Source organism: Scleropages formosus, chromosome 3, assembly GCF_900964775.1.
Source record: "Scleropages formosus chromosome 3, fSclFor1.1, whole genome shotgun sequence".
NCBI lineage: Eukaryota > Metazoa > Chordata > Actinopteri > Osteoglossiformes > Osteoglossidae > Scleropages > Scleropages formosus.
The window spans coordinates 11,164,333-11,188,302 of NC_041808.1; the positions used below are offsets into that span (position 1 = coordinate 11,164,333).

The window sequence follows — 23,970 nt, forward strand, 5'->3', positions numbered from 1 at the left end:
TGGTCTGTGTCCCTAACCGCTTCCGTTTTTCCAGCCTTTCATGTCACCGCGGTACGCAGGAGGCCCCAGACCCCCCATCAGGATGGGAAACCAGGTAGGGTTCCAGAGCCCCACCCATCTGACCTACTCGCTCAACCCCACCAAAATGCTCCGCTTGGCCATCTGGGGCCCTGTGCCCGCCATCCGTCACCCGGGCAGGTGTCTCGTTTCAGCCGAGGCTGACGTGAGGTTCCTTGCCTCTCCCCTTCTCGCACTCACACATGCCATAAATTATTGAGTGGACTTCCACAGAGGGGCGGCAGGCGGGTGTCATTAAACCATTATGCGGTTTGATATACGGCGGTATAAGCAAAATGGCCTATTTGTCGGGCCATTTGTAGAACATCGCCTATGGAGATTTACTCCAGTAATGATCTCATGCTAAAATGTTTTTAAATGTTTCTAAGAAACTGCTCCACCCATGTGAGCTAGCCCGCCCCCCCCCTCCACCCCTGGTCCTGAAAATGAGTTGGTGGGAATTTTGAGTGTGAGAATGAATAGGACCACGGTGAGCCACATGCTTCTCGCGCTGGTTTCGTCCTGTCCGCTCAGCGCTCAGCCAGTTTCCGCATTCAGGCATGGGGGTCCGTGTCGGACGTGCTCCTAGCGCGGTACTGCCGCGCGCGCAGTCAAGCCAGACCTGTCTGGACCTGTGGACATGGTCATAAACACAACGCAAGGCTTTGATCACAATGAATAGGGTCCTTTGTCCCAATCTTTGTTCTTTTTCTAAACACCTTCCTTTGTTCCTGGGTAGCTCCAGTTACACACCAGAAACACCACTTGATTATATATGTATTTTTTTATTATTATCCATCGCTGTTACCAACTAGTTTCTGCAAGTGTCATCGTTAGATACGGATTCGCTCATTTTGTGTCGCTAATGGAAGCCGGGGGGGTGTTTGACTTGCATCCAGACGGGACCGGTGTGTTTCGACTGCTTCGCATGGTCCATACTGTGACCTAAACCTTTTACCTTTCCAAAAAAAATTCCCGTCATGAACTCTCCCCTCGTAATATATTAAGAAAAAGATATTTAGGGAATTTTTTTTGTCGTAATGCAAGTGTAGCGATGGGGGGAGGGAAAGTCGTGCACATAGCCATACTTAGTTGAGCGATCGCTCTGATGTACGCTGAGATGCCGTGAGGCCGGTACGGGTGGTGTCCTCCCATGCCTGGGCCTGAAGACGCGTCTGAAATCTTGTTGCGTGCTGCAGAGGTGTGACATATTTTGGTCTCTCCCTTCCCCCCGGTCTCCCATCTGCCATCTCTCCGTCCTCCTGTCTCTCCTGCACTAGCCTCCAGGAGGAGTTCCAGGTGGCCAGCCTCTGCTCCCCGGTTCAATGGACCACACGAGGCAGCAAGGTGAGGCCGCGGGTGACGCGTTTTGTATGCCCGACGCCTCGGCTGGGGGCCGCGAGCCTGCTGGAGGGAGGCCGCTCGGCTCGCTTGTCCTGCTGTCAGATGAGGCCTTCCGCTGTATCTCGTCTTCGGGGTTCTTGACGCTCCCTTGGGTTCACGCCTTGACTCATCTCAGTCTTTAAGCCTTGAGCCAAACTTCTGCCGTAATTTTGTTGGTTTCACCCGAAGCTTCTAGTTTGTTAATCACTCCACTGTTCACCTGAGCTAAATATCACAGCTGAGTCCTTTCTGAGGGTGCGAGTCCCTTGAGGTTATGACCCAAACCTCCCCAACTGTGGGCTGACTGGCTCTCTTTTCCAGGACATCCTAATTTGGGACCAATGCAGAGGATGAACCCCCCCAGAGGAATGGGCCCCATGGGCCCAGGACCCCAGGTATACCTGTCTGCTTGAGTCACTTCATAATTACACTGGCACAAGTTGAATGAATCAGTCGGTGCTACATAACAGGGGTGTCCAAGCTTTTTTGGACAAGGGTCACAGTTGTAATTGTGAACTGGTTTGAGGGCCACATGTATTAAAAAAAAAAAAAAATCATATCAGGTGGCATATGGAGTATAAATATTCTATACTGAGAAATAATTTATTTTATTTATTTGTGTGTGTGTGTGTCATCTGTGACCGAACAGAATTTGTAGCATTTATAGTAGAGATGGTATTTGTCGATAGTTTTACAAATGTCCCTGCGGGCCGCGTGCAGCCCTAGGGCCACATGTTGGACCCCCCTGCTCTACACATCACATTTACATTTATTCATTTAGCAGATGCTTTTCTCCAAAGCGATGTACATTTCAGAGGATACAATTTGTGCATTACATTAAGAGAAGGAGAGAGAGTTCATCACATGAGTAGCTGCATAAAACTATCAGAATATTGACGATTCCTGAGCACCTTCCTAGTTTTTTTTTTTTTTTTTTTTTTTTTTTTTTTTTTTTTTTTTTTTTTGGGAGATGCACATAAACATTTACGTTACATTACAGGAGTAGCTGTGTAAAGTATTGATCCGGTTGTGATCTTAAAAGTTATAGCGCATGTACATTTACACCTTACATGAACGTAACTGCAGCGTCCATGTTTGAATGGCTCAAATCTTTGCTTTTCACTCAAGAATTGTCTTTCTTTATGATTGCAAAAGCCATGTTTACTTGGTTTCCTCTCTGAGGACTGCAGGCACCTCCTGTAAACTCGTATGCAAAGGCCATGTTGACTCATTTATTTTCTGATTATTCTCTTATTCTCACGTCATTCTCATGCTGGTTATTTCCGAAAGGGCTACAAAACGGTGTAGTGTAGTTGGAGAGTGTAGCCCTCCACACTGTTGCAATGAGTATTTACTGGGCCACTGAGAGTCTGAGCCAGAGCCCCTTTGGTGTCTGTTTACTCCACCTTTTTTTTTTTTTCTATGGTTTGTGCTCTCTGTTTCATCGCAACCAGCCCCCCCACCCCCTCCGTTTCCTTATTTGCTTCCCACCATCATTTAACTTGTCACATAAACTCCCCCCGTTGTTTGCTCTCCCACACACAACACCCCGTCCCTCTGTGTGAGCAGCCAGGTCTGCTGTCTGACACCATCTTTTTACAGCCCCGGTGCCATTTCCCTTCAACTAATCCTCTTTTTCTCTCTTCTCTTCTTGGGTGTCTTCTGGTTATGGTAGTCTGATCCTTGGTTATCATTGCAGAACTATGGCGGCGGGATGAGACCTCCACCCAACTCCATAGGGCCTGGCATGCCGGGGATAAACATGTAAGGTGTCGCTCCAACCATAATGAGATCTCACGTGTCTGGTCTTGAGCCCTCCGGTCGTGTGATGACTCTTGGGTCTTTGTTGCAGGGGTCCAGGGGCCGGCCGACCGTGGCCCAATCCCAACAATGCCAACTCGGTGAGTGGGTGGGGGGGAATAAACATGTTGTGTTTTTATTTTTTTTTTTTTTTTTTTTTTTTTTTTTTCTTTCTCCCCCCACTTTGATATGCTGACTTTCTGGAAATAATAAGCATGTTCTCAAAGCTGAAGGATGTGTGCTATTGAATTTTCAAACTGACGTTTCAAGGTTTTTCTGCTGTATTTTTTTTAACCAGTTGATCTAATTAAAAAAAAATGGCTTTGTTTGCAGATTCCTTACTCGTCTTCCTCTCCTGGCTCATATGTGGTGAGATTGATCTTTTAAAGCCTTATTCATCACCCTATTCATCGGGCAGTCAATAAATGAGCTCATCTTCACTGACCCCAGCCACTTTCACTTGGGTAGAAATTCTAATTCAGGACATTATTATGCTTTTTGTATTACATTACAAAGTAAACCCAATTCAGCTTCGGCGTGATATTAACAGCCACGGTGGAGTTATTGAATTGGAGTGAAAATCACATGGAGATAAAATACTGTAAAAATAGAACGATGCAGTAAGCGTAGCCCTTCAAGAACTACTTGCGTTGCAAAAATTATTCACTGGGCATTGGTTCAAGCCTCCTTTAGCTTGAGGGAAATGACTTTACCCCATTGATGGGAAGGACTTCCATGAGCTGGCAGCCACTGTTCACTAGAACAAAACCAGTGGCACCGGCCCAGCTGGTCAGACCGCTCTGCTCGGCCGCACCCTGCTACCCTTTCCCGTGGCTTTGCTCCCACAATCCTCTCTGCCTGGCAGTCAACAGCTGGACTTCAGGACCTCCAACATCAACACCCTGTTTGTTACCAATAGCTTTGCAGATGTTGCCCCCTTTTTTTTTTTTTTTGTTCTGCCTGATTTACATACCTTGTGCACACACTTTAATACATCTGGACGTCCGTGTCGGGTCCTTTAATTATTAATTTGTTGCTCAGCTGATGCTTTTATGCAAAGTGAATTGCCATATTTGACCCACGTTTTGACCCATGCGCTTAACCGCTGCGCTACCTGCTGCCCATAAATTACTCATTGACAGAGCTTAATATTTACCGCGGTAATGCAGCGTGATACTTTTGAGGAGCGTTCTCTGGTTCTTCAGTTCCGTGCCACATATCCATCTATTTCGATTGACTGGATGACAAAATGTTATGGCTCTTGGCAGCTGCGCTGATATTCCCAGTTGGAACAGCCGTCGCTGGGTTTCAAATCAGAGAGGGAATTAATATTGAGGGTGTGGATTAATGTATATCGGTGCCCACTTTGTCTCTCCCTGTTCTTAATGTGAGCCAAGAATAATATGCATTGTGGCCAAAATTGTCCAAATTTGAATCAGACTAATTAACGAATCGGTGGGCCTCGATTAATGTCGGCATCTATATATATATATATATATATATATATATAAATAAAGATTCATATATGTATGTGTATGAAATGTTAATCCCCTCCTGCAGTGAGGTACTGTGAAATGCTGCCAGGTGGGATCGAGCAAAGTTGCTACCTGGCCGACAGCCGCTGTGCAAAATCGACGGTGTTTGTTCTGATGTACCAGTCAAACGATCTCTTCTGCCCCTGTAGGGTCCGCCTGGAGGTGGAGGTCCACCAGGTACACCCATCATGCCAAGCCCAGCAGGTACAAACCATGACCACTGCGGTCCCTGTGCTCATTTTTTTTTAAATCGAGGTTTGTTGTTGCGGTTTAAGCCGTACGTTTTGACGGTGCTTTTGTAATGTTTCAGATTCCACAAACTCCAGCGACAACCTGTACACAATGATCAACACGGTGCCTCCAGGAGGCAACAGGACTAACGTGAGTCTCCGTGCACCCAGCCGACCGTGCTGCTAAATGTATAGCAGCTACCCGTATACTCGGTGCTTCCACCGGGCAATACTCAGAAACCGGCTTTTATGCAAAGAGTTAGAAGCTAGAACTCTTGCATGTTTATGCAACGTAGTTACTGGATCTGTGTTTTATCTGTACATGATCATGAACTATAGAGTCTATTACGAAAGTGACATCAGTGTGGCTTGATGTCCTTTTGAAACTGACTCCCAAATGGGGAATGAAGCCACATGGGGTGGGGGGGGGGGACCTTGAATCCCTGAAGCATGTCAGTGTTATCAGTTTATGGGTCACTACATGCAGGAATGGGATGGGAGGTTATGTAAAACAAAAAATCCCACAGAGGTGTTTTTTTTGTCCCCCTTTCTTTCACTGCCTCCACCCCCTTGTTCTGATGATGGAATTCCCTAAGCTACTCTGTTTAATTGAACTCCAGTCCCATACCACCATCCTGGGCCATTTGTCATGTGGTTCCGTGCGCTGGTGTGTGACCGCCTGTCGTCTCCTTGCTCCTGTCTCCGGTAGTTTCCCATGGGCCCTGGCTCCGACGGCCCCATGGGGGGGATGGGAGGGATGGAGCCGCACCACATGAACGGATCGTTAGGTAAGCCCTGTCGACCCCATTGATTGTTAAACTCTTTGCTGATGTAGCTGATCCCTGCAACAGAGACCCCCCCATGGTGGTTACTCAATGAAACAGTTCCAAGCTTAACGTTTGTGTTCATTTCTCACAGGGTCAGGTGACATAGACGGACTTCCCAAGGTGATTATGCTTGATTTCACACTGCTGATTTTCCTTTGCTCATTCATGTGGTCAGTGAAGGGCTTAAACTACTACAATCTGTTGCCTGTAGCAATGGTTTCAATTCTAACCTCCTGCTGTAGTACGCTGTCTTCAGAAAGCATATAGCTTTCATGAAATGATTTTTCCCTAAGTGTTGCCGTTGACCTCAAGGTGAGCTGGAACCAGTGCTGAAGGTTTTGTCGTCTTTCTCTATATGCAGAATTCTCCCAACAACTTAAGTGGCATTAGCAATCCGCCCGGCACTCCACGAGACGATGGAGAACTGGGGGGGAACTTCCTGCACTCCTTCCAGAATGAGAACGTAAGCTTGCCGTTGAGACGCGCCTAGGGCAGGAGCTGTGAAATCGGGGCTGGGAGGACGGGTCCGGGGAATCACTTCTTCGTACGCAAGTATATGCGCTTCGGTGCGGTTCGGCTTTCTTGAGTCTCTTCCTCTCTCTCGCTCTCCTTCAGTACTCCCCCACCATGACGATGAGTGTGTGATGCCCCCTGCCCCACTCAGGACACAGCAACACACTCTGATGTCCTCCAGAAGATCCAGGAACACGTGCAGGGAGCAGCCACGCTCGGTGACAAACCGAGAGGGTCCCTCAGTTTAGTTTCATGCAGTAATGGCAAGTGACACCAACGGCTGTTGAAGATGATACTTACTATGAAATTCAAGTGGTTGGACTTTAGATCCAAAAAACATGAAGGATACCCCCCTCCCAGCTCATGACACAAAACCAGCTTCATAAAGGACTGGATATGTAAAGAACTTTTTTCCCTTACAAGAAAGTCCCAGGCCCTCGTAGCTTTCATCCTTGGAAGTGTATTTGTGGTGCCTGCACTGATTCCAGTGCAGAAAATGAAAATGATCCTGTATATTTCCTAAACTGGACAATACACTCATGCACTGTGGACTGGATTTCAAGACAAATGGCGCTGTAAGGTCTCCCCCCCATTTTATTTTATTTTTTTATTTTTTTTTGTTCTTAAAGGCTTGTTCATCTAGCTACAAAATGTCTCAGCAAACTTTTCTGACTCAATATACCGTGGAACTCTCAGAAGATGCCTTGAACTTGGTGGACCTCTTACTACTTTAATCTTATTTTTTTTTCATTTTAATTTTTTAACTGAACTGGCAGATCCAGTGGGCTGGAGAGAGCCAGAGAGAAACTGTTGCTTTTATTGGGTGTAATTAATTTTTGTTTGATTTCTTAATCTCTTTCAAATGATAGAAGTAGCTACTCGAGAGCCCTCCTGCAAGTCTCAGCGTAAGGCGTACGGTAGGTTTTTACGTTGGTAAGGACAATCCGAAGAGAAGGATCAGATGCACAGAACGAAGAGCATGTTTTTGTGAACCTCCTCAGACAGCACCGGTTGATGCTTTCAGCGACTCCTCCACAAGCCTGCATTGACTTGTTGTTACAGGGGGAATATATTTATTTGGGTAAAGGCCAACGTGGAGTGGGCGAATTTATTCCTGCACTGCGTTTTGTGTCAGTTTTCATTTGTGTATTAAAAATGTAAATGACTGCTGTTGTGTAGACATGCTGTTTAAAAAGAAAATAAAGACGAAAAGGAAAAAAAACACAAAACAAATACAAAAAAAATCTATAAAAAAAAAAAAAACGCTCCGTGATGCCAGACATGCAGGCAGCTGTACAGCGATATACGGTGTGGAGATACAGCTCTGTGCACCACACTTTACCTGTAGATGGTCTCTTTTATAAGCCCACTTCTATTAAAAATGTACCATGTAATGTATAAAGTATGGCTTGCCTCGGCATAACTTTGTGCTGGTTGTTGGACATTGTAGCAGTTTCTGTGTTTCTTACCATGTAGTCTGATTATAATGAAAAAATGGATACATTGTAGTTCAATATTTGTTAATGTTTTATCAAGGGATTTTCTTTTTCTCCTCGAATCTGCATTTGCTTATTTTCTTTTGTTCCGCTTGGCTGTTACGTGCTGCACTTCATTAAGTGTAAATCATACTTTTTTTAAGTGAAATTTTCAAGACGTGTATTTATGGATTTTCTTTGACGTGGCTCGAGATGTGTAGTCTAGGGTTACAAAAAAAAAAAAAGTGTGGTAGACATAGAAGTGCAGAAAGAATAGGCAAGTTGGGTTTCTTTTTGTGTTGCAGTTAACGTTGTGTCCTCAGGATGATTTCCTTTCCACGCCACCGCTCTCCTCCCCTTAAGGCATAGTGAAAAGGATCACGTGCTAATGTAATTTTACAATAACTAAATTATTTTTCTTTATGGGATTAATGAATGATGGGGTTTTCCCACCCTTTTCCCACACTGTAATAAATATTAACCTAAAACTTCTTGTACCTTTTGGTCTCTGGGCTTCTGTTGATTGTTACATGGGATTTCAATTCCCATCAATACAGCTGGAACCTGTACTGAAAGAATTCAACAATTTCTGCCCAAGGACACAACATTCAATCTTGTATTTTGAAATGCAAACCTTCAGCCTCCAGGTTGAGCAATATCTGGATCCTTCCTGCTCAGGACCCCCTTTTGCTATTATGGTAAACTCCTTATGGAAAGGCTATTTTATTCAATTAAGGTGAAATTTTTTCATCTGATGGTGGTATGCACTCAGTGACTTTGGTCCCAACAAAATTTAATTGCAATAGGGGATTGTAGCTGATTTTCCCCCATTTTTGAAGCTACAAATCTACAATGGCTGAAGAAAGAATACATCAACTGGGGTATTTAAATTTGGGACCGTAACCAGCAGGGATCCCGTTACAGCTGCTGTGGAGAACCTCTTAGCTCCTCAACTGGGTCACAGAATATAGAATTTAGTAATCTGATTGGCTTTGGCAGATCTACCTAAAAGGTGATGCAAGTATTGCTTGTCCTGCTGTCACAATTGCAGACATTTAATTAAGATTTGTTTGCTGCAAGGCTGCTCTAAGGGTATAATGTATCCCATGAACATAAGAACTATGCCTCATTTTGTGGCACCTCCATTAGTTTTTGTGAATATGAACATTACAGCTTTGGGCATGTGAACCATGAGAACAAAAGTGGCATCTGATACAAGGCTGTACATGTATGAATCCAGTACATGGGAAGAGCAGTTTACTGGTACTATAGCTCTGTGATCAAATACATCTTCCTATACGGCATCTTATTTCAGTATGGACTATGTCTCTCGATGGTGTGCTAGAAATGGGTCAGTAGGACATCAAATCAATGCGCTGTAATCCATTTTAATATGGGTCTCCATGTCAATGTATCATACTAAACTGCATACTGGTTGTGTTGGTAAGGCACATGAGTTGCTTGCGTACCCCATAATGTACCTGGGTGAGACAACGGTCACTTCAGGTATCACCTCTTTATTTCAAAGTGTTCAACACAAACAGCATTAGCTAAGCATCGGGGTGGAGTGATCCATCAACAGGAATGGATATCAGTCAGCCTGCGAGGTCGGTGGCAGGTCACAGAACTCCATGTAAGTACAGAGCCAGGAACTTCTTGAAGGTCTCCGGTTGGTATCCGGCCACACCAGCAGGAACCTTGGAAGCAGGAGAGATGCCATTTGTGAAGTTATGCAAATTCAGTTTCGCCCCAGAGAGGAGTACCTAACAAATGCAAAAGCCCACTGAAAAAGATCACCACACCAAAAGTGGAAGGACCAGAAAAGGTCCCAAACAGTAGACTGATTTCATTAGATGGGGGCTGTAGGACAGGGGTAACCTGCTCAGGCCCAGAAATGCAGGCGGGCTGTACAGACTGGATCCGTTAAGTATTTAGAATGAAAGCACGATGCACCAAGCTGCCAGCCTGCTCCCTAAGGACGGACCTGTTCACATTATGCTCCTATTCTCCTTACCTGGACCACCTTCTTCTTAATGAGTGGGCGGATCTTGGCGTACTCATAGAGGGGCTGATCCGCATCCAGCCACACAAGGTTCTTCACACCAGTGTCCGAATCCAAGTCAGTGGTGTTGAGCTGGAACACAATGAAGCTGAAGGTCCGGCCATTGGTGGCCACACTCTGCACCACCACAGGCTGGTCCAGGACCCGGGGCTCTGTCTGCAGGGACACAATAGGCGTTCGCAAGCTGTCCGGGGCAGCAGCCAAGTCTTTCTGTTTAATCCCATGCTAAAAAAGGTCTCTATCCAAAGTCCCTGGTTTCACAACAAGGCAGGCTGGTAGCTGAGACTGCTCCTTCTAGACACAGACAACATTTGCATTTTCGCTGGGTTACATTTGTAAACAACAGCTATGATCACAAGGTCAAACAAAGTACAAATAAAACAACTCTCCAAACTACTCTGTATGTAATTGATCCCTTTCAGAAACACAAAAACAAATAAGACTCTTTTCATAAGTGATACTATACAGTGCAGCACACTGTTTAGCTGAATTCTGACTTTAATGTGAGCGCCTACATCTGGCACCCTGTCTTCGTTTGCTGTAGCTTACCCCATACAGAGTGTGGGCCCGGGCCAGAGCATTTCCAAAGGCAAACATGATCATCTTGGCGCAGACCTGATGTTCCCGGAGCTTGGGGGCATCACCGGACTCCAGTATGAACAGAGTATGGGCGTGGGGATACGGGTAGCCCTCTCGGAAACCTGTGTAAGGACCGACAAGCAAAGGTAGCAATGTAGGAACTTTTCGATGATGGCAGGTGCCTATTCTCTCAGTGATAGATGTGCCAATTTGGATACATGTGATCAATGGTGAGAAAATTTTCTTATACTGTGAAATATGACTATCTGGGAGGACGTGAACAATGGTGAGAAAATACACTCTGAGACGGGTTAGTGATGAGAAAATTCTCTCATACTGTGAGACGTGTGGCAGTCTAAGAATGCATCAACAATGGTGGGAAAATAAATACTGAGAGACACTACAGAAGGTAAATCTTGGCTCTAACAGAATGCAGAGGTGCATTTTATTTTACTTTGTGAGCCAAGAAATGCAAAACAAAAATAGCAAAGCTACCCGTGTCAGTCTTCTCCCAGTAGACGTTGGTGACCTGCAGGTCAATGGTGGGGGAGATCGGATAGAAGGTTTCCAGAGCTTGGTCTTGTGAGCTCAGCACCTCCTCCCTCCCAGCGACCACAGGAATGGGGAACGCGCTGTTCAAAAGCAGCCCGTTCTGGCCTCGTACCTGGAAAAGGTCACCACCTGGGCACCAGCAAGCAGAACAGAATGTCTTCAACATGCAGATGTTCTGGGAACCACCACTAGCTTTCACTATAAAACTGCTAAGACCTGGTAATAGTTGCCCTGCTTACACAAGGTTCCACAAAAGTATCCTTGCAGTCAAAACCATGATCTGTCAAGGGTTATGCAGCTTTGTAAAGTTAATTGAAATTCTTATCTATGAAAGATTTACTAATGTTTTTAAAGCTGAGACAGCCTTTATAGTTATCCCTGTGTCATTATATATGACATTAGCGTTTTATGAAAATCTTATGAACACCAAGAAGGTTACCAGGTCATACGCACAGAACTCAAATGGAAATAAAATGGTTTTGGATATATTTCTAGGATTTATAGGAAGCTGCCTAAGGCCCACCCCGCAAACATGTGGTACCATTACAATCTCTTGTATAAGTTGAATTAGGATTCAGGATTTTCACATGTATGGCCTGGGAGATACACTTAAACCTGTGTCCTCCAGAGTGGACAAAAATGAATGGCTGGGCCTCAGGCAATTACATTGGACATGAATAAAGTATTTAACCAATTTTCAGGTTGAAGCTTTTCCAGTGAAGAAGCAGGTTAACTGACTTTGGTCATACCTCTGGTCCAACAGGTTGAAAGACTGTATTTCTCTGCCAGCATTCTCTTGCCTAGTGCTGGGTACTTGACCTGCAGGGTTCCACACAGGTGAAGCAAGTCTCGGAGCAGAACCGGGCTAGAATGACAACAGGACACTGCATCAGAATCGAACCATGACCAAGGAACCGTGCTTCATACCCCAACAACTCACAGGATATATCCGTACGGAGGGGTTGCCCCCCAAACCCACAGCTTCTCGGTCTTTTGGCTCAGATCAAAGTGTAGTACCTCTGTGGATTTTGCCACAAGCCCCTTAGTGGGGGCTTCCATTTCCTGTGTTCCCTTTACCAGGTGGACATGCTGACGGAAAGGGCAATGGAATGAGTTTACTTTCCTCCCACTGTGTTTGGGCTGGGCTGAAGCATTTCCTGTCTGGTGAAAAAATCCATATCCAAAAAAAATTCCCCTCCAGCAGTCCAGAGGAAGTTTTTTACTGTTTGGTTTAATTTTAAATAATAAAAAAAAACAGCTAATTGTAGAGATTTCCGTTTGATAAAATTTAAATAACATTTTTGGAGACAAATCAGCACTTCAAAGCTTTGATGCTTTTAACATGGCCTCTTGTGTTGTTTCATTTCATGAACAGACTCACCAAAAAATACCTTCAGTTATGTCAGAATTATGGGAAGTTGACTTATTAAAAAAAAAAAAAAAACTATAGAAGGGGCTACTTTGGCTATTTCTATTCAATCAAAGTCCACGCATTATGCGAACAAAGCCGGGTGGTGACATTTCAGCCCGTGTGCTGCGGTTCCACCGTTTGCTGGAAGTTGAAGGCGCCAGTTAAAGAAATGTTAAGCAATACAACACCTCTGTGATAAAAGACGGCTCTCTGTGCCGGAAAGGGCATCCTTTCTCTAGTGTAATGAGCGAAATCAAAGCCCTGGCAGACGGTGGGAGATACATCAGTGGCGGGGCCTCTTCAGGCAGAAAGATCCCCGACTCCCCAGGGCTGGATTAATTAATAAGGGCTTAATTCGGACAGTCTCCGCTGTGAGGACGACTGGCCCGTGTTCGCTGATGGCCATTAGATTCAACGTGCTGTCAATATCCCCTGCAGAGCTAAATGTCACCTTCCATAGTTAAGCTGTGGCATTAATAATATGCTCTCAATAGCAAGGCTAAAGAGCAAGCAGACTAGCAGACCAGGGTACGCAATACCTTCAATAGGAGGTTATGCCTGCTAATAATGACCGTGTTGATGAGCATCAAAACCGCCTGATACACGCAAAGCTTCAGACTGCAAAACTATGGAATGAAATGAATAGAAGAGAAAATCCAAATTGGTACATTTTCTTGAAATGGCTTCCATCCTGCGGGCTGAGGGTTCGAATACAGCTCAGTCTGTGTACATTTATATTTATTCATTTAGCAGACGCTTTTGTCCAAAGCGACGTACATCTCAGCAAAAGTACAATTTATGCATTACACTAAGAGAAGGAGACATACCTGCAGACGTGAAAGTCTCAAGCAAACCTAGTTTGTTCCCTACCACTTGCTGCACCGAGGTTCATTTTGTATGTTCGCCCTAGGTTCACAAGGGTTTCCCTTGGGTGCTCTGGTTCCCGCCCACAGATCAAAGATGTGCATTTCAGGTGGACTGGAGACTCTAAACTGCCCTTAGTGTGCGTAAATGTGAGTGAATGTGTCTGAGATTCCCCTGTAATTCCCATTCATTCTCATTTGGGTACACCCTGCTTTGCTCTCTATACTTCTGGGATAGGCCCCAGACCTCTGCAACCCCGCATTAGGACACGCAGCTGATGAAAATGAAAACATAGTCAATCACTCATTACATAGAACCAATGTGAGTTTGTCATCCAAACGTGAGACTTACACAGGCAACTCCTGTTTCCTATCAACATAAGTTAAATACACTTTAACTGTAGCATGACTCGGAAAGGAAAAGCTGGGAAAGAAAAACAGTATGACAGCTGACCTGGCACACAGATTTGTTGGCTTCATGGCTTCATAATAAAGTGAGTACACTTTGTGCAAAAAAACAAAGCTAACCTTGAAAAGGGGCATAAATATTACCCAAAAACCACAGGAGTTTCTTGATTCTGGTTACACAGCCATTTCTGTCTCTTGGTATAATACCACATGTACAATTCATTGCCCTAATCAAGGGTGTTACAATCATCCATCTATCAATCATGAAGAACCTAATCCGAAACCAGTGCGCGGTTGCAATGGTCTGGAGCCTGTCCCACAGCAGGGTAAACTCTGGATGGGATAAAATTTCACTGCAGGGCAGTATCACACCCTCCATCACACAGTGACACGTTATGGGAAATTTTGAGTCAACAGTTTACCAGAAATTGATGTTTTTGGAGGGTGGGAGGAAACCCACAGAAACATATGGAGAACAGGCAAACTCCACATAGACTCAGCAGAATTAAAACCCTCAGCTCCTGCCATGAGGCAGCATCACTTCCTGCTGCGCCACCATGCTGCTCTGCATTACAACTCACCGAGAGATATTTTATTCACTGAATCATGTACTCTGGTGGAGGAACAGATCAAATACATAGAGGAGAGATTTGGGAAGCCCTGTTCTACAATACTTGGAAGACGCACCAGAACCTCTCCCTCGAGGGCTTCTTCTCTGTGCTGTCCCAGAAGCGAGAGTGCTGGATTGCATGCAGAACGCGCTCATCCTGGTTCTCGATCTGATTGGCCGCTTCCTCGGCCAATGAGAGGACTTGAGGAGGGAGCCCTTGTTTCACTACGGCTTTGGTAAGCCATAAGGCTTGTCTCATCCCTTAAAAAAAGATACAAAAAATTGATAACTGCTATTATTCATTCATTTAGCGCTTTCCTTTGCCTAAGGAGTCAATGTTAAGTTTGTATTCTAAACCACATATTTACTAATTTATAAAGCAAGATATTCATACTAAGAAAATCACATTATCTTACTAATCACTATTTTAAGATTTTGTTCAAGGCCACTTCACTGTCAGACAATACATTTTAAAATTAGTTATTTATACAGTATTTTTTACTATATCTTGGTAAAATAAGTACCTTGATCAAAGGTATTATAGTAGGAAGGGGATTCAAACCAACAGCCTTCAACCTTCAAACCAACATACCTCTATCCAAGACACACACACACACAGAGTCTGAAACCGCTTGTCCCAAGTGGGGTTGCGGCAAGCCGGAGCCTAACCCGGCAACACAGAGCATAAGGCTGGAGGGGAGGGGACACAGCCGTGAAAGGCACCCCAAGTGGAACTCGAACCCCAGACCTACCAGAAAGCAGGCACAGGCCAAACCCACTGCGTCACCAAGCCCTCCTATCCAAGACACTATATTATATTGTTTTTCATTCAGTCTAGCAGCTATATGTAGCACAGTTGTCAGAGCTACTGCCTTTGGCCAGAAATATCGCAGATGCAATTTCCACCTCTGGTTGTAGTACCCTTGAGCAAGGTATCTACCCTAAACTGCTCTAGTTTAAAAAAAAAAAACTGTTGTATACATGGCGCAAATAATTCTAAGTACACTGTAAGTTGCTTTGGAGAAAAGTGTCAGCTAAATGAATATGGAATAATTGATTGTGGGCTCCAGTTTTGATAACTGTAGTGAGACAGAAGTGAAACTAAGCTAAAGGGCAGAGTAAAAACGCAGACAGCTGCCAGTCAGGAATGTCCAGGTGTCTCTGAAACCCTTGACTAATCATCATGATGTCACAGTTATTCTGATGAAACGGTGGTTCCTCGTTATTCTTTCTTATGTATTCATTATGGCTTCTCTTTCGTCAGTGTAAGATAATCACCTTAACACTGATTTACCCATTTTATACTGCTGAGTATTCTTATTCTTACCAACAGTCTTCTAACCACCTCAGGTGACAGTTGGTAAACACCACCTGCTGGCCAGTGTCAGGTTCCTCAAGACTTTAATCAGACATGATGATGATTGTGTTGTATCACATAAAACGCCAACCGTTACATTGATAATTGTCTTCACATCCCTGCTGTGTTTGCCGCTACTGGCTGTACCTTCGAGCACAGCCGTCCTCTGGTGGAACACATAACACGGTCTCTCTCTCTGCGGCTCCATCTCCTCGTACTTGGGCCACACGGCGTGTCGGGGGTCGTGCCACCCGCGCTGCCACGGCGGGAACGTGGGCTTGGCCAGACCTGGCACGAAGTGCATCCTTTCCGCGTACGTGATCGGCTCCAGGCCCGGGATTTCCACCACGCTCCGCGGCTTCTTCTTGTGCGTCGGCGGCCGGGCACGCAGACAGCGAGCCACGGAGAAGCAACGACGCGCCGCAGCGGGGTCCTGAGACACTCTGCCGCAGCGTTCCGCGCTTCTAACAAGAGACAGACTGCAAGGCCTTATTGTGCCCATTCTGTAAAACATTACTATACACGCGGGCTGGGTGTTTTATTAAGTTTCTTTCACGCGTAGGGCATGTCCTGAACCCCGGCTTTGCGACGCTCCTACTCTCAGGAGGCGGCCATCTTGGAACGTGTCGACAGGAATTGTGGGTATTCAGTCCTAAGGCACCGCTTACAACTTCAGGTTTTCTCAGAGACGTTGACAACTATGTCATAAATTATTGCGTACTACGCGTAATAGTAACTGTAAACGAAGTGTAAGTGTTTAATTATTTTCAATTCCGTGGGTGATTCGGATAGGTTTCTTCATCGAATGACCATAGTTAGACTTTAATTTAAGTTTAATTAGACTTGTACGATATTCCCTAAACTAAGGCGTCCAGATGAGCGGTTCAGTAAGAAAATACTGACAGACAAAGCTGAAATCAAATTTTGAGTTTTCGGCGAAAAGAAAAATTCTTTCTTAAGATGATATGCCTCCAGGCTTTTGCTGTTTTTGTAGTGTTTATTGTGTACCTTGCTGGCAAAGATGACTATCAATAAGTAATGTTGAGGCACATTTAGCAAAATAAGTACTTCTTCATAAGTTTTTGAAAACGTCTGTCCAAGAACATGTTTTGACCCGAAGATATTTCCTTACATGACATGTATAGTAATTTAAAAAAAAAAAAAAATTCTTGTCATACTTGAACGCCTCTCACTGAAAATACTAGTGTGTAGATATATTCACCAGCAGAGGGCAGTATTGCACAAGAGCTGGGCCATCATCGCTCCGAGAGAGAGAGAGAGAGAGAGAGAGAGAGAGAGAGAGAGAGAGAGAGAGAGAGAGAGAGAGGCTCACACATCCAGTATAGGACCACTTAAACTCTCCAATGGAAAAGTGGTTGATGTAAATGGGAAAAAAAAAAAACCATTATTGCTGGAATATTGTGGAAATCCACATTAATCCAATGCCAAGTGTAAGGCACTGTCACTAGAATGAAATACCTGGGGGTGAAATTTGCCCTAATCATCTGCATCTAAATCTAATACTGAATCTGAGTAGCGCTGCTGTCTCACAGCACCTGAGTAGTGTGAGAGGACATGGGTTTGATCCCCACTCTGTCTGTGGGGAGTTTGCATGTTCTCCCCATCTCTGTGGGGGGGCTTGGGTGCTCTGGTTTCCTCCCACACTCCAAAGACATGCTGTTCAGGTTCACCCCTAGTGTGTGAGTGACAGAGAGTGTGTTCCACTGACGTATGGATGAGTGACCCACTGTAAGTAGTTCATCTAGCAGTGTAAGTTACCTTGGTGAATAAGGTGTGTGGGCTGATAACACTACATAAAGTTTGTTGGAAGTTGCTTTGGAGAAAAGCGTGTGCTAAATAAATATAATTTAATTTTGCTTGCTTACGTAAAATAACGTACTGTAAATAAGTACGTGGAGAAGACAGTTACATTAATTACTTATTCTTTTGTTTTCTTTTGTACATTCGTGAAAACAATAAGCTTGACTGTATGGACTGTACTGTTGTACAGTTGTACTGTATTACAACTGAAATTACTGCCGTTACTATTTATGAAACAAAAAACTGCTGAAGAATATTTATTTATATCTTTATGGCTGCAAATATTTTTTAAAATTATAGTTCACTGTACAGTTCCACTGGGTTCTTTGTTAGCACATCTAGGATTACTGTAGTACATTGCTGTAACACAGTGTCAGAAGAAAACCATTCCACATGGATTCTTCTCACAGTTGCGTTTTGTTTTCTTCCCCTCACATAGAATGCAAGCTGAAATAACAAAGAGATTCATTACTGCTCTCAAAAACAGAGACCAAATGTCCCTATGAGTCAAATATCAAATATTTCACATTTTACACATGACTTTAAATGAGCGTTTGGCCTCGGGCTCGAGGCTGTGAAGTAATGCTGTGGTTGGCATGAGCAAAACCATCTGCCCTCTGCATACTTCAGCCGCGCTGTCGCTGAGGCAGGGCCAGGAGCAGGCGCACAGCTCGGATCGGGAAATGCAAAAACACTCACATCTGGCTGGCACCTGGCAGCCACGCGTGAACTCCTGCGCACAGGTAGCCTATCTATCTATCTATCTATCTATCTATCTATCTATCTATCTATCTATCTGTGTTTAAGCTTAGGGATCGAACAGGTGTGCTCTTTTCCGTTCATTTATTTCACACAGGTACCTTTAACACACACCCCCGCAGTGCTGACCACAGGCATTTGTGGGTGTGATGCTGGAATCTTCGCAAACGTTAACTGTCCAGCAGTGTGACCCCCCCCCCCCCCCCCCACTCCAAAGATAGTTTTGCAGTAGAAGGAAAGTTATCCATCTCACGGCTGGAGTACCAAGGCATCTCAGGAATTTGGCAATTGTATAGGATACTTGTGAAATTACAGTGTGTAGTGGTTTTCATTATTCTTGTATTTTTTCCTTAGTAGCGTTGCTGTGAAGGTCACAGGTTGAAGGTTATCAGTCGATGCTCCAAGACTCTTATTTTTGATACGTAAAAAGAACCGCTGTAGTAAAATATCCAGCTGTATTCCTATACACAGGTAACATTTTAAATTACACTGGATTTCCTCAGCAACACATTAACAAAAATAATGCATAATTCCCCTTGTTTTTGGGCGATAGTGATATAATCCTACTTGATACTGATGATGAAACAGTGCTTTGGAGCACTGGGTGCTGTTATGATTAGTGCTGTTAGTTTTCAACCTGAAGCTTCCTGGTTCGAGGGGGGTGCGGTGGCACAGCGGGTTTGGCCGGGTCCTGCCCTCTGGTGGGTCTGGGGTTTGAGTCCTGCCTGGGATGCTTTCTGATGGACTGGTGTCCCCTCCCCCTCCAGCCTTATGCCCTGCATTGCCAGGTTAGGCTCTGGCTTGCAGCAGCTTCAGCCAGTGTGTGTGGGTTCCTGGTTCAAATTCTGTTCCTCTTATAGGACCCTTCATGAAGCCATTTACCCTGAATTAATACAGTAAGAATACCGTGCAGTATAAATTGGTGCATCATTCTAAAGTAGATACCTTAACCCTGCAATTAACTTGAGCAAAGGTGTAAATCTAAATAAAATTTAATAACAATTATAATTCTGCCCTCTGTCAGCCACTGTGGCTCCTTGCAAAACCAGGCAAACACACACACACACACACACATTTTCAGAACCGCTTGTCCCTTATGGGGTCACGGGGAACCGGAGCCTACCCGGCAACACAGGGCGTAAGGCCGGAGGGGGAAGGGGACACACCCAGGACGGGACGCCAGTCCGCCGCAAGGCACCCCAAGCGGGACTTGAACCCCAGACCCACCGGAGCAGGCAAACATATTCAGTATTTCAGTGCAGCTGAGCTGCTGCCTTCTTCTCATGACAGCTGACCCTAAACTAGCACAAGCCATGATCACACCCCCCCAATCCCCCCAACCCCCCCATTCTCGTGCCCAGGACAGACTGAGCGCTGGCTCTTTTATCTGCTCCGCAGTACAGAGGATGTCAGCAATTGTCACAACTATGAAACATTGATACCTTCTTTCCAAACAGTGTCCTGACAAGCGGGCTGCACACGTGTAAAACGCGCAGGCATTCGATCCGCCCATTAAAATTTAGCGAAGGAGACGAGGGCCAGCCTATCGGATTCCTCATTCAAGTCAGGGTTCAATTATTCAGCGTTCTATTAAATTCACTACACTCCCCTCCCCACCTTCCCTTGGGCCCCATCGCAGTTCCATAGACATTGACATTACCCTTGTCATTCCCCCTCTAGCACCCTGGCCATTGTGTTTGAAGGCTGACAAAGACCAACAGCATAATGGCTTTTAGAATCATTATTCTCTTTTATCTACTCTATGTCTTTGGCAGGACAGTGTCCAAAAAAGGTAAGCCGAAGATCATTATCCTATACAGTAAGTGCATGGATGAATATTTGGAATTTTGATTTTAATGTCAGAAATTCCTATTTTGTGGGTTTCAGCTGCATGCCAATTTTGCCATGTCAAATAAATAACTTTAAACCATATGGAAGTGGAACATTTAATGCAATGCAGACTTTTGGAGATAAGGTTTTATTGTTATATGAAACAGTCACACATACATCATACTTAGTTTTTGGTCAACAAAACCTGAAATGTTTCCCCTTTGTGTAATAGGAAAAACATTAAAATTATGGGTGATATTTTATTTCATCAAGGAGAGGAGAGAGAGTTGCACAATGGTGTGAGATTTCAGCTGGTCACATATGGGACAGTTTGACAAACTGTGACCATGAGCGTTAAGGAACTGTCTGAGATAATGAGTGCCGTGTTTTACATGTAATTGCCTCTTTTGGGAGTGTGGAAACAATTAGGGTCAATTTTTTGAAAACAATGCCCTTGGTCAAAGTGCGCCAGCTCATCGGCGCCTATGCATCCTCTCCTTATTGACCAACTTCAGTCCTCAAGACATGCATTATTTACTGACGCATTTTAGAGGATGCATGAAAATATTTTAAATTGCATTTTTTAAATGCTATATGTAATCATGTTGCTCTGTGCTCAAAAACAAGCACTGAGAAGTGTGAATAGATTATGTGCAGATAGAATATTTTCTATATTGATGTATATAGTTGTCGTAGAGGTTTTACGTTTAAATTTCCATTACCAGGTGGAAATCAGAATGTATAGGTATCTCTGTTAACGATAAATGCTTTTTCATTTTCTCACTCAACATTTCAAAGATATGTAAATTTCCAGGTTTCATTTTTAAAGCTTATTCATATGTGCACGATGCCAAAGTCCTGCAACAGCTCTCTCATCTCCCGAGGGGTTAAATGTGGGGGTATCCTCTCCGCTCCCATGGGAAACGTGACCAGCCCCAACTTCCCAGGCTTGTACCCTTATGACACTGAGTGCTCCTGGCTGATCGTGGTGTCTGAGGGCTCCTCTGTCCTCCTGACCTTCTACCACTTTGAGCTGGAATTCCACACTGACTGCGCCTACGACTATATCAAGATCTACAATGGCATTTCTGAAGATGAGGGCAACCTGCTTGGGAAGTTCTGTGGGGACATCTCACCCCCACAGTTCACATCGTCCTGGAACGTCATGTCCATCATCTTCCGCTCCGATCGCCATGTGGCTCACAGAGGCTTCTCCGTAGGGTACAGGAAAGGTAATCCAGCACGTGACCAACAAACAGGTTAGGGAGACCAGATGGTCAGCTTTGTAGCCATTGTAGCAGGGGAGAAGCTGCATGCCTTTCTGGGTTGTAGCATGAGACCTACACTCTTTTATGATCTGGACTTTGCCTTCCTCTCCTCAGACATGTGTGGCGGAGTCCTCACTGGCCTCTCAGGAATCATATCCAGCCCAGGCTACCCCACTGAGTACAGCAACAATGCAGACTGCTCTTGGGCCATACACGTGTCCAATCTCACTGTGGTCACCCTGGTTTTCCTGGACTTCCAGCTGGAGAACAATGAAGGTTGCAACTTTGACTTTGTAGCCCTCTTTGATGGGCCTACTGTCACCCACAGACACCTGGGGAACTATTGTGGTAATGATCTCCCACCTGACACTGTCACCACCTCCAACCAGCTTCTGGTGGTCTTCAGGTCAGACTTCAACATTGGAGGAAGGGGATTTAAGGCTTACTACTACTCAGGTAAAATAGACCACAAGAAACAATGGCAATGAAAATGTTTCTTATTCAAAGTAATAATGTACATATTTGGGGATAGATTAGGTCAACAGTGGGGCAGCAGGTGGTATAGTACTTACAACCATTGCCTTCCAGTCAAAGAACACAAGTCTGAATTCTGCTTCTACATCAGGACTCTCAGTCCAGATACTGTTTGTTCACATCAGTATTTTTCAGCCAGTAACAGAACGGCATTTTCACACCACTGTGCCCTGTTTTTTTATTGCTCCAGGAGAATGCCAGCAGGTCCTCACAGCTATCAGAGGGAACTTTACCAGTCCTCACTATCCCAGCATCTACCCCAATAACATCAATTGCCACTGGATGATCACCTTGGCAGCTGGGTATAGGATCAAGTTATACTTCAATAGCATGGAGCTGGAGGACAGAAACAGCTTGACAGATGAGTGTGACTATGACTCGGTTGTCGTGCACGATGGGGGCAGCAAGACAGACCCCTTGCTGGGGAGCTGGTGCAGCTCGGAGCAGCCCCCATCCCTGCTCTCCAAGGGCAACAAGCTGCTGGTCATCCTCAGCAGTGACCGAAACTCAGCTTTTAAAGGCTTTAGCGCTTCCTATGTAGGGGGTAGGTGTCCATACAGGGCTTGGTACTGCTGAAGTCATGATGCCCTACAAAGCTATACTGACTTGATGCTCTCACTTGTGTTACCTTTATTGTATATGGCTAATTTCCTTCAAACAATCACAAGCACATCTGTGTTATTTCAGTAAACCTCTAATATAAAATCAATATAAAGTCAGTATTTTACTCACTCTTCAGTTAATGTTTATTAGTCTTCATTACCCTTAACTGTGAGTCCACAGATAAGTACAAGTTCATGTAAATATAAATATGAACTAGTACTGAGTATTTTTTCATTGCTATAGTATAACACCTATGCATTCTTTTGGGTTCAAGTGGTGCCCATCAATGTCAGCTGCACAAGGACTGAGTTCCAAATCCAGATCTCCAAGCAGTCTCTGCCAAACTTGGATCGAGAGAACATTTACCTTGGGAACCCATCCTGCTCAGCCCAGATGACTGCCACTGAATATAAGATCCTGGCTCGATTTGTGAACTGTGGCACTGCCAACCAGGTAAATGAGATTGTCTATATGGCCAATAGTAGGGGTGTGGTGGCACAGTGGGCTTGGCCTGTGCCTGTGCCTGCTTTTGGGTGGGTCTGGAGTATGAGTCCTGCTTGGGGTGCCTTGTGACGGAATGGCATCCCATCCTGGGTGTGTCCCCTCCCCCCTCCAGCCTTATGCCCTGCATTGCCGGGTTAGGGTCTGGTTTGCCACAACTCTGCTTGGGATAAGCGGTTTCAGTCGGTGTGTGTATGGCCACTTCACGGCCATATTTTTCAGAGCCAGACAGGTAAAAACCACTACACACCCACATGATCTCTCCACTTTTACATTTAGAAGGGCTTTTCAAAGGTTATAGAGGAGCATTTTTCAAGCCTCTCGAGATTGTGTCACCCCATCCAACAGCTATGGAGTGCAAGCAACTATGTCTAAGAGCAATTTTATCCTTGTAGAAGCGTAGGAACATCACAGTCCTGCTCAACACCCTTTACATCGACCTTTCGGACAGCAAGCAGCAGAACGTGCAGGAGTACGAGGTGCAATGTGATGCCCAGCGGAAGGTGGCTTCTCTGAGCATCGTCTCTGTGGAGGAACGCAACCGGCTGAATGAGCTGGCCCGACGCTTGGAGGAGGCCAACAGTGGGGACGGGCTGGAAGAAATTGTAGAGCCCCCTGAAACCAGTGACATTGTCTTCATCAGCATCTGTGTGCTGGCCATTGTCCTCATGGTGATAGCCATTGTGTGGCTGGTGTTGCTTTAGCATACATACACCACTTAAGGACATGAGAACTGCTACACTGGTTAAAAATCCAAAATGGGTGTAATTGTTTTTTGTAAATAAAAAACCAAAATGATCTGGGTGTAAAACTGAATGCTCTTCAATGAGTAATCACATACTGAAAACACACATTATTACAGATGAACTTCAAACTTAATTGGATCACACTGAAGCACAATTTTTTTCCATAGGTTTCAGTTATCTAAACGTAATTGTTTCAGAATCTCAGTCTTCCAGTTGTCTGGCACTGTTCATTGTTGGAGACAAAAC

The 23,970-nt window shown here is 44.8% G+C and overlaps 3 protein-coding genes across 6 annotated transcripts in view; 2 read left to right on the top strand and 1 right to left on the bottom strand.

The window, feature by feature from the left end:
- ssbp3a (single stranded DNA binding protein 3a) overlaps positions 1-8,091 on the top strand; it is a 42,873-nt gene extending 34,782 nt beyond the window's left edge. For 2 of the 4 annotated variants that reach the window (XM_018753485.2, XM_018753482.2), the window contains 12 exons: positions 35-94; positions 1,338-1,404; positions 1,762-1,835; positions 3,116-3,204; positions 3,293-3,341; positions 3,574-3,609; positions 4,925-4,979; positions 5,086-5,156; positions 5,715-5,793; positions 5,924-5,952; positions 6,194-6,295; positions 6,448-8,091. In XM_018753485.2, coding sequence (XP_018609001.1) covers positions 35-94; positions 1,338-1,404; positions 1,762-1,835; positions 3,116-3,204; positions 3,293-3,341; positions 3,574-3,609; positions 4,925-4,979; positions 5,086-5,156; positions 5,715-5,793; positions 5,924-5,952; positions 6,194-6,295; positions 6,448-6,477 — 741 coding nt within the window. In that variant the 3' untranslated portion in view covers positions 6,478-8,091. The remainder of the gene's footprint in view (positions 1-34; positions 95-1,337; positions 1,405-1,761; positions 1,836-3,115; positions 3,205-3,292; positions 3,342-3,573; positions 3,610-4,924; positions 4,980-5,085; positions 5,157-5,714; positions 5,794-5,923; positions 5,953-6,193; positions 6,296-6,447) is intronic. The other 2 variants (XM_018753486.2, XM_018753483.2) reach the window with 1 other exon arrangement.
- A 1,228-nt stretch (positions 8,092-9,319) lies between these two features.
- mrpl37 (mitochondrial ribosomal protein L37) lies at positions 9,320-16,307 on the bottom strand. The gene is made up of 7 exons (XM_018753307.2): positions 15,810-16,307; positions 14,383-14,566; positions 11,763-11,878; positions 10,957-11,142; positions 10,432-10,583; positions 9,835-10,038; positions 9,320-9,517 (listed from the first exon to the last, which is right to left on the bottom strand). The coding sequence occupies exons 1-7, from the start codon at positions 16,174-16,176 to the stop codon at positions 9,440-9,442; spliced, it is 1,287 nt and encodes a 428-aa protein (XP_018608823.2). The 5' UTR covers positions 16,177-16,307; the 3' UTR covers positions 9,320-9,439.
- Positions 16,308-19,967: 3,660 nt separating this feature from the next.
- Positions 19,968-23,682, top strand: cdcp2 (CUB domain containing protein 2). The gene is made up of 6 exons (XM_018753754.2): positions 19,968-20,034; positions 20,957-21,304; positions 21,455-21,796; positions 22,065-22,418; positions 22,752-22,930; positions 23,374-23,682. Exons 1-6 carry the CDS (start codon positions 19,968-19,970, stop codon positions 23,680-23,682), a joined length of 1,599 nt encoding a protein of 532 aa, XP_018609270.1.
- The last annotated feature ends 288 nt before the right edge of the window (positions 23,683-23,970 follow it).

What these genes read in the sequence shown, in the direction of transcription:
- mrpl37 (XM_018753307.2), bottom strand. Translation starts at nt 16,176, where the DNA reads ATGTTTTACAGAATGGGCACAATAAGGCCTTGCAGTCTGTCTCTTGTT. An exon ending in CCCTCGAGGGAGAGGTTCTG is followed by an intron (nt 11,879 to 14,382) that starts GTGCGTCTTCCA and finishes TTGTCATTCTAG; the next exon opens with CCCGGTTCTGCTCCGAGACT. An exon ending in TTAAGAAGAAGGTGGTCCAG is followed by an intron (nt 9,518 to 9,834) that starts GTAAGGAGAATA and finishes CCTGCTTCCAAG; the next exon opens with GTTCCTGCTGGTGTGGCCGG.
- cdcp2 (XM_018753754.2), top strand. Translation starts at nt 19,968, where the DNA reads ATGGCTTTTAGAATCATTATTCTCTTTTATCTACTCTATGTCTTTGGC. An exon ending in CAGGACAGTGTCCAAAAAAG is followed by an intron (nt 20,035 to 20,956) that starts GTAAGCCGAAGA and finishes TCATCTCCCGAG; the next exon opens with GGGTTAAATGTGGGGGTATC. An exon ending in TAGCGCTTCCTATGTAGGGG is followed by an intron (nt 22,419 to 22,751) that starts GTAGGTGTCCAT and finishes TTTGGGTTCAAG; the next exon opens with TGGTGCCCATCAATGTCAGC.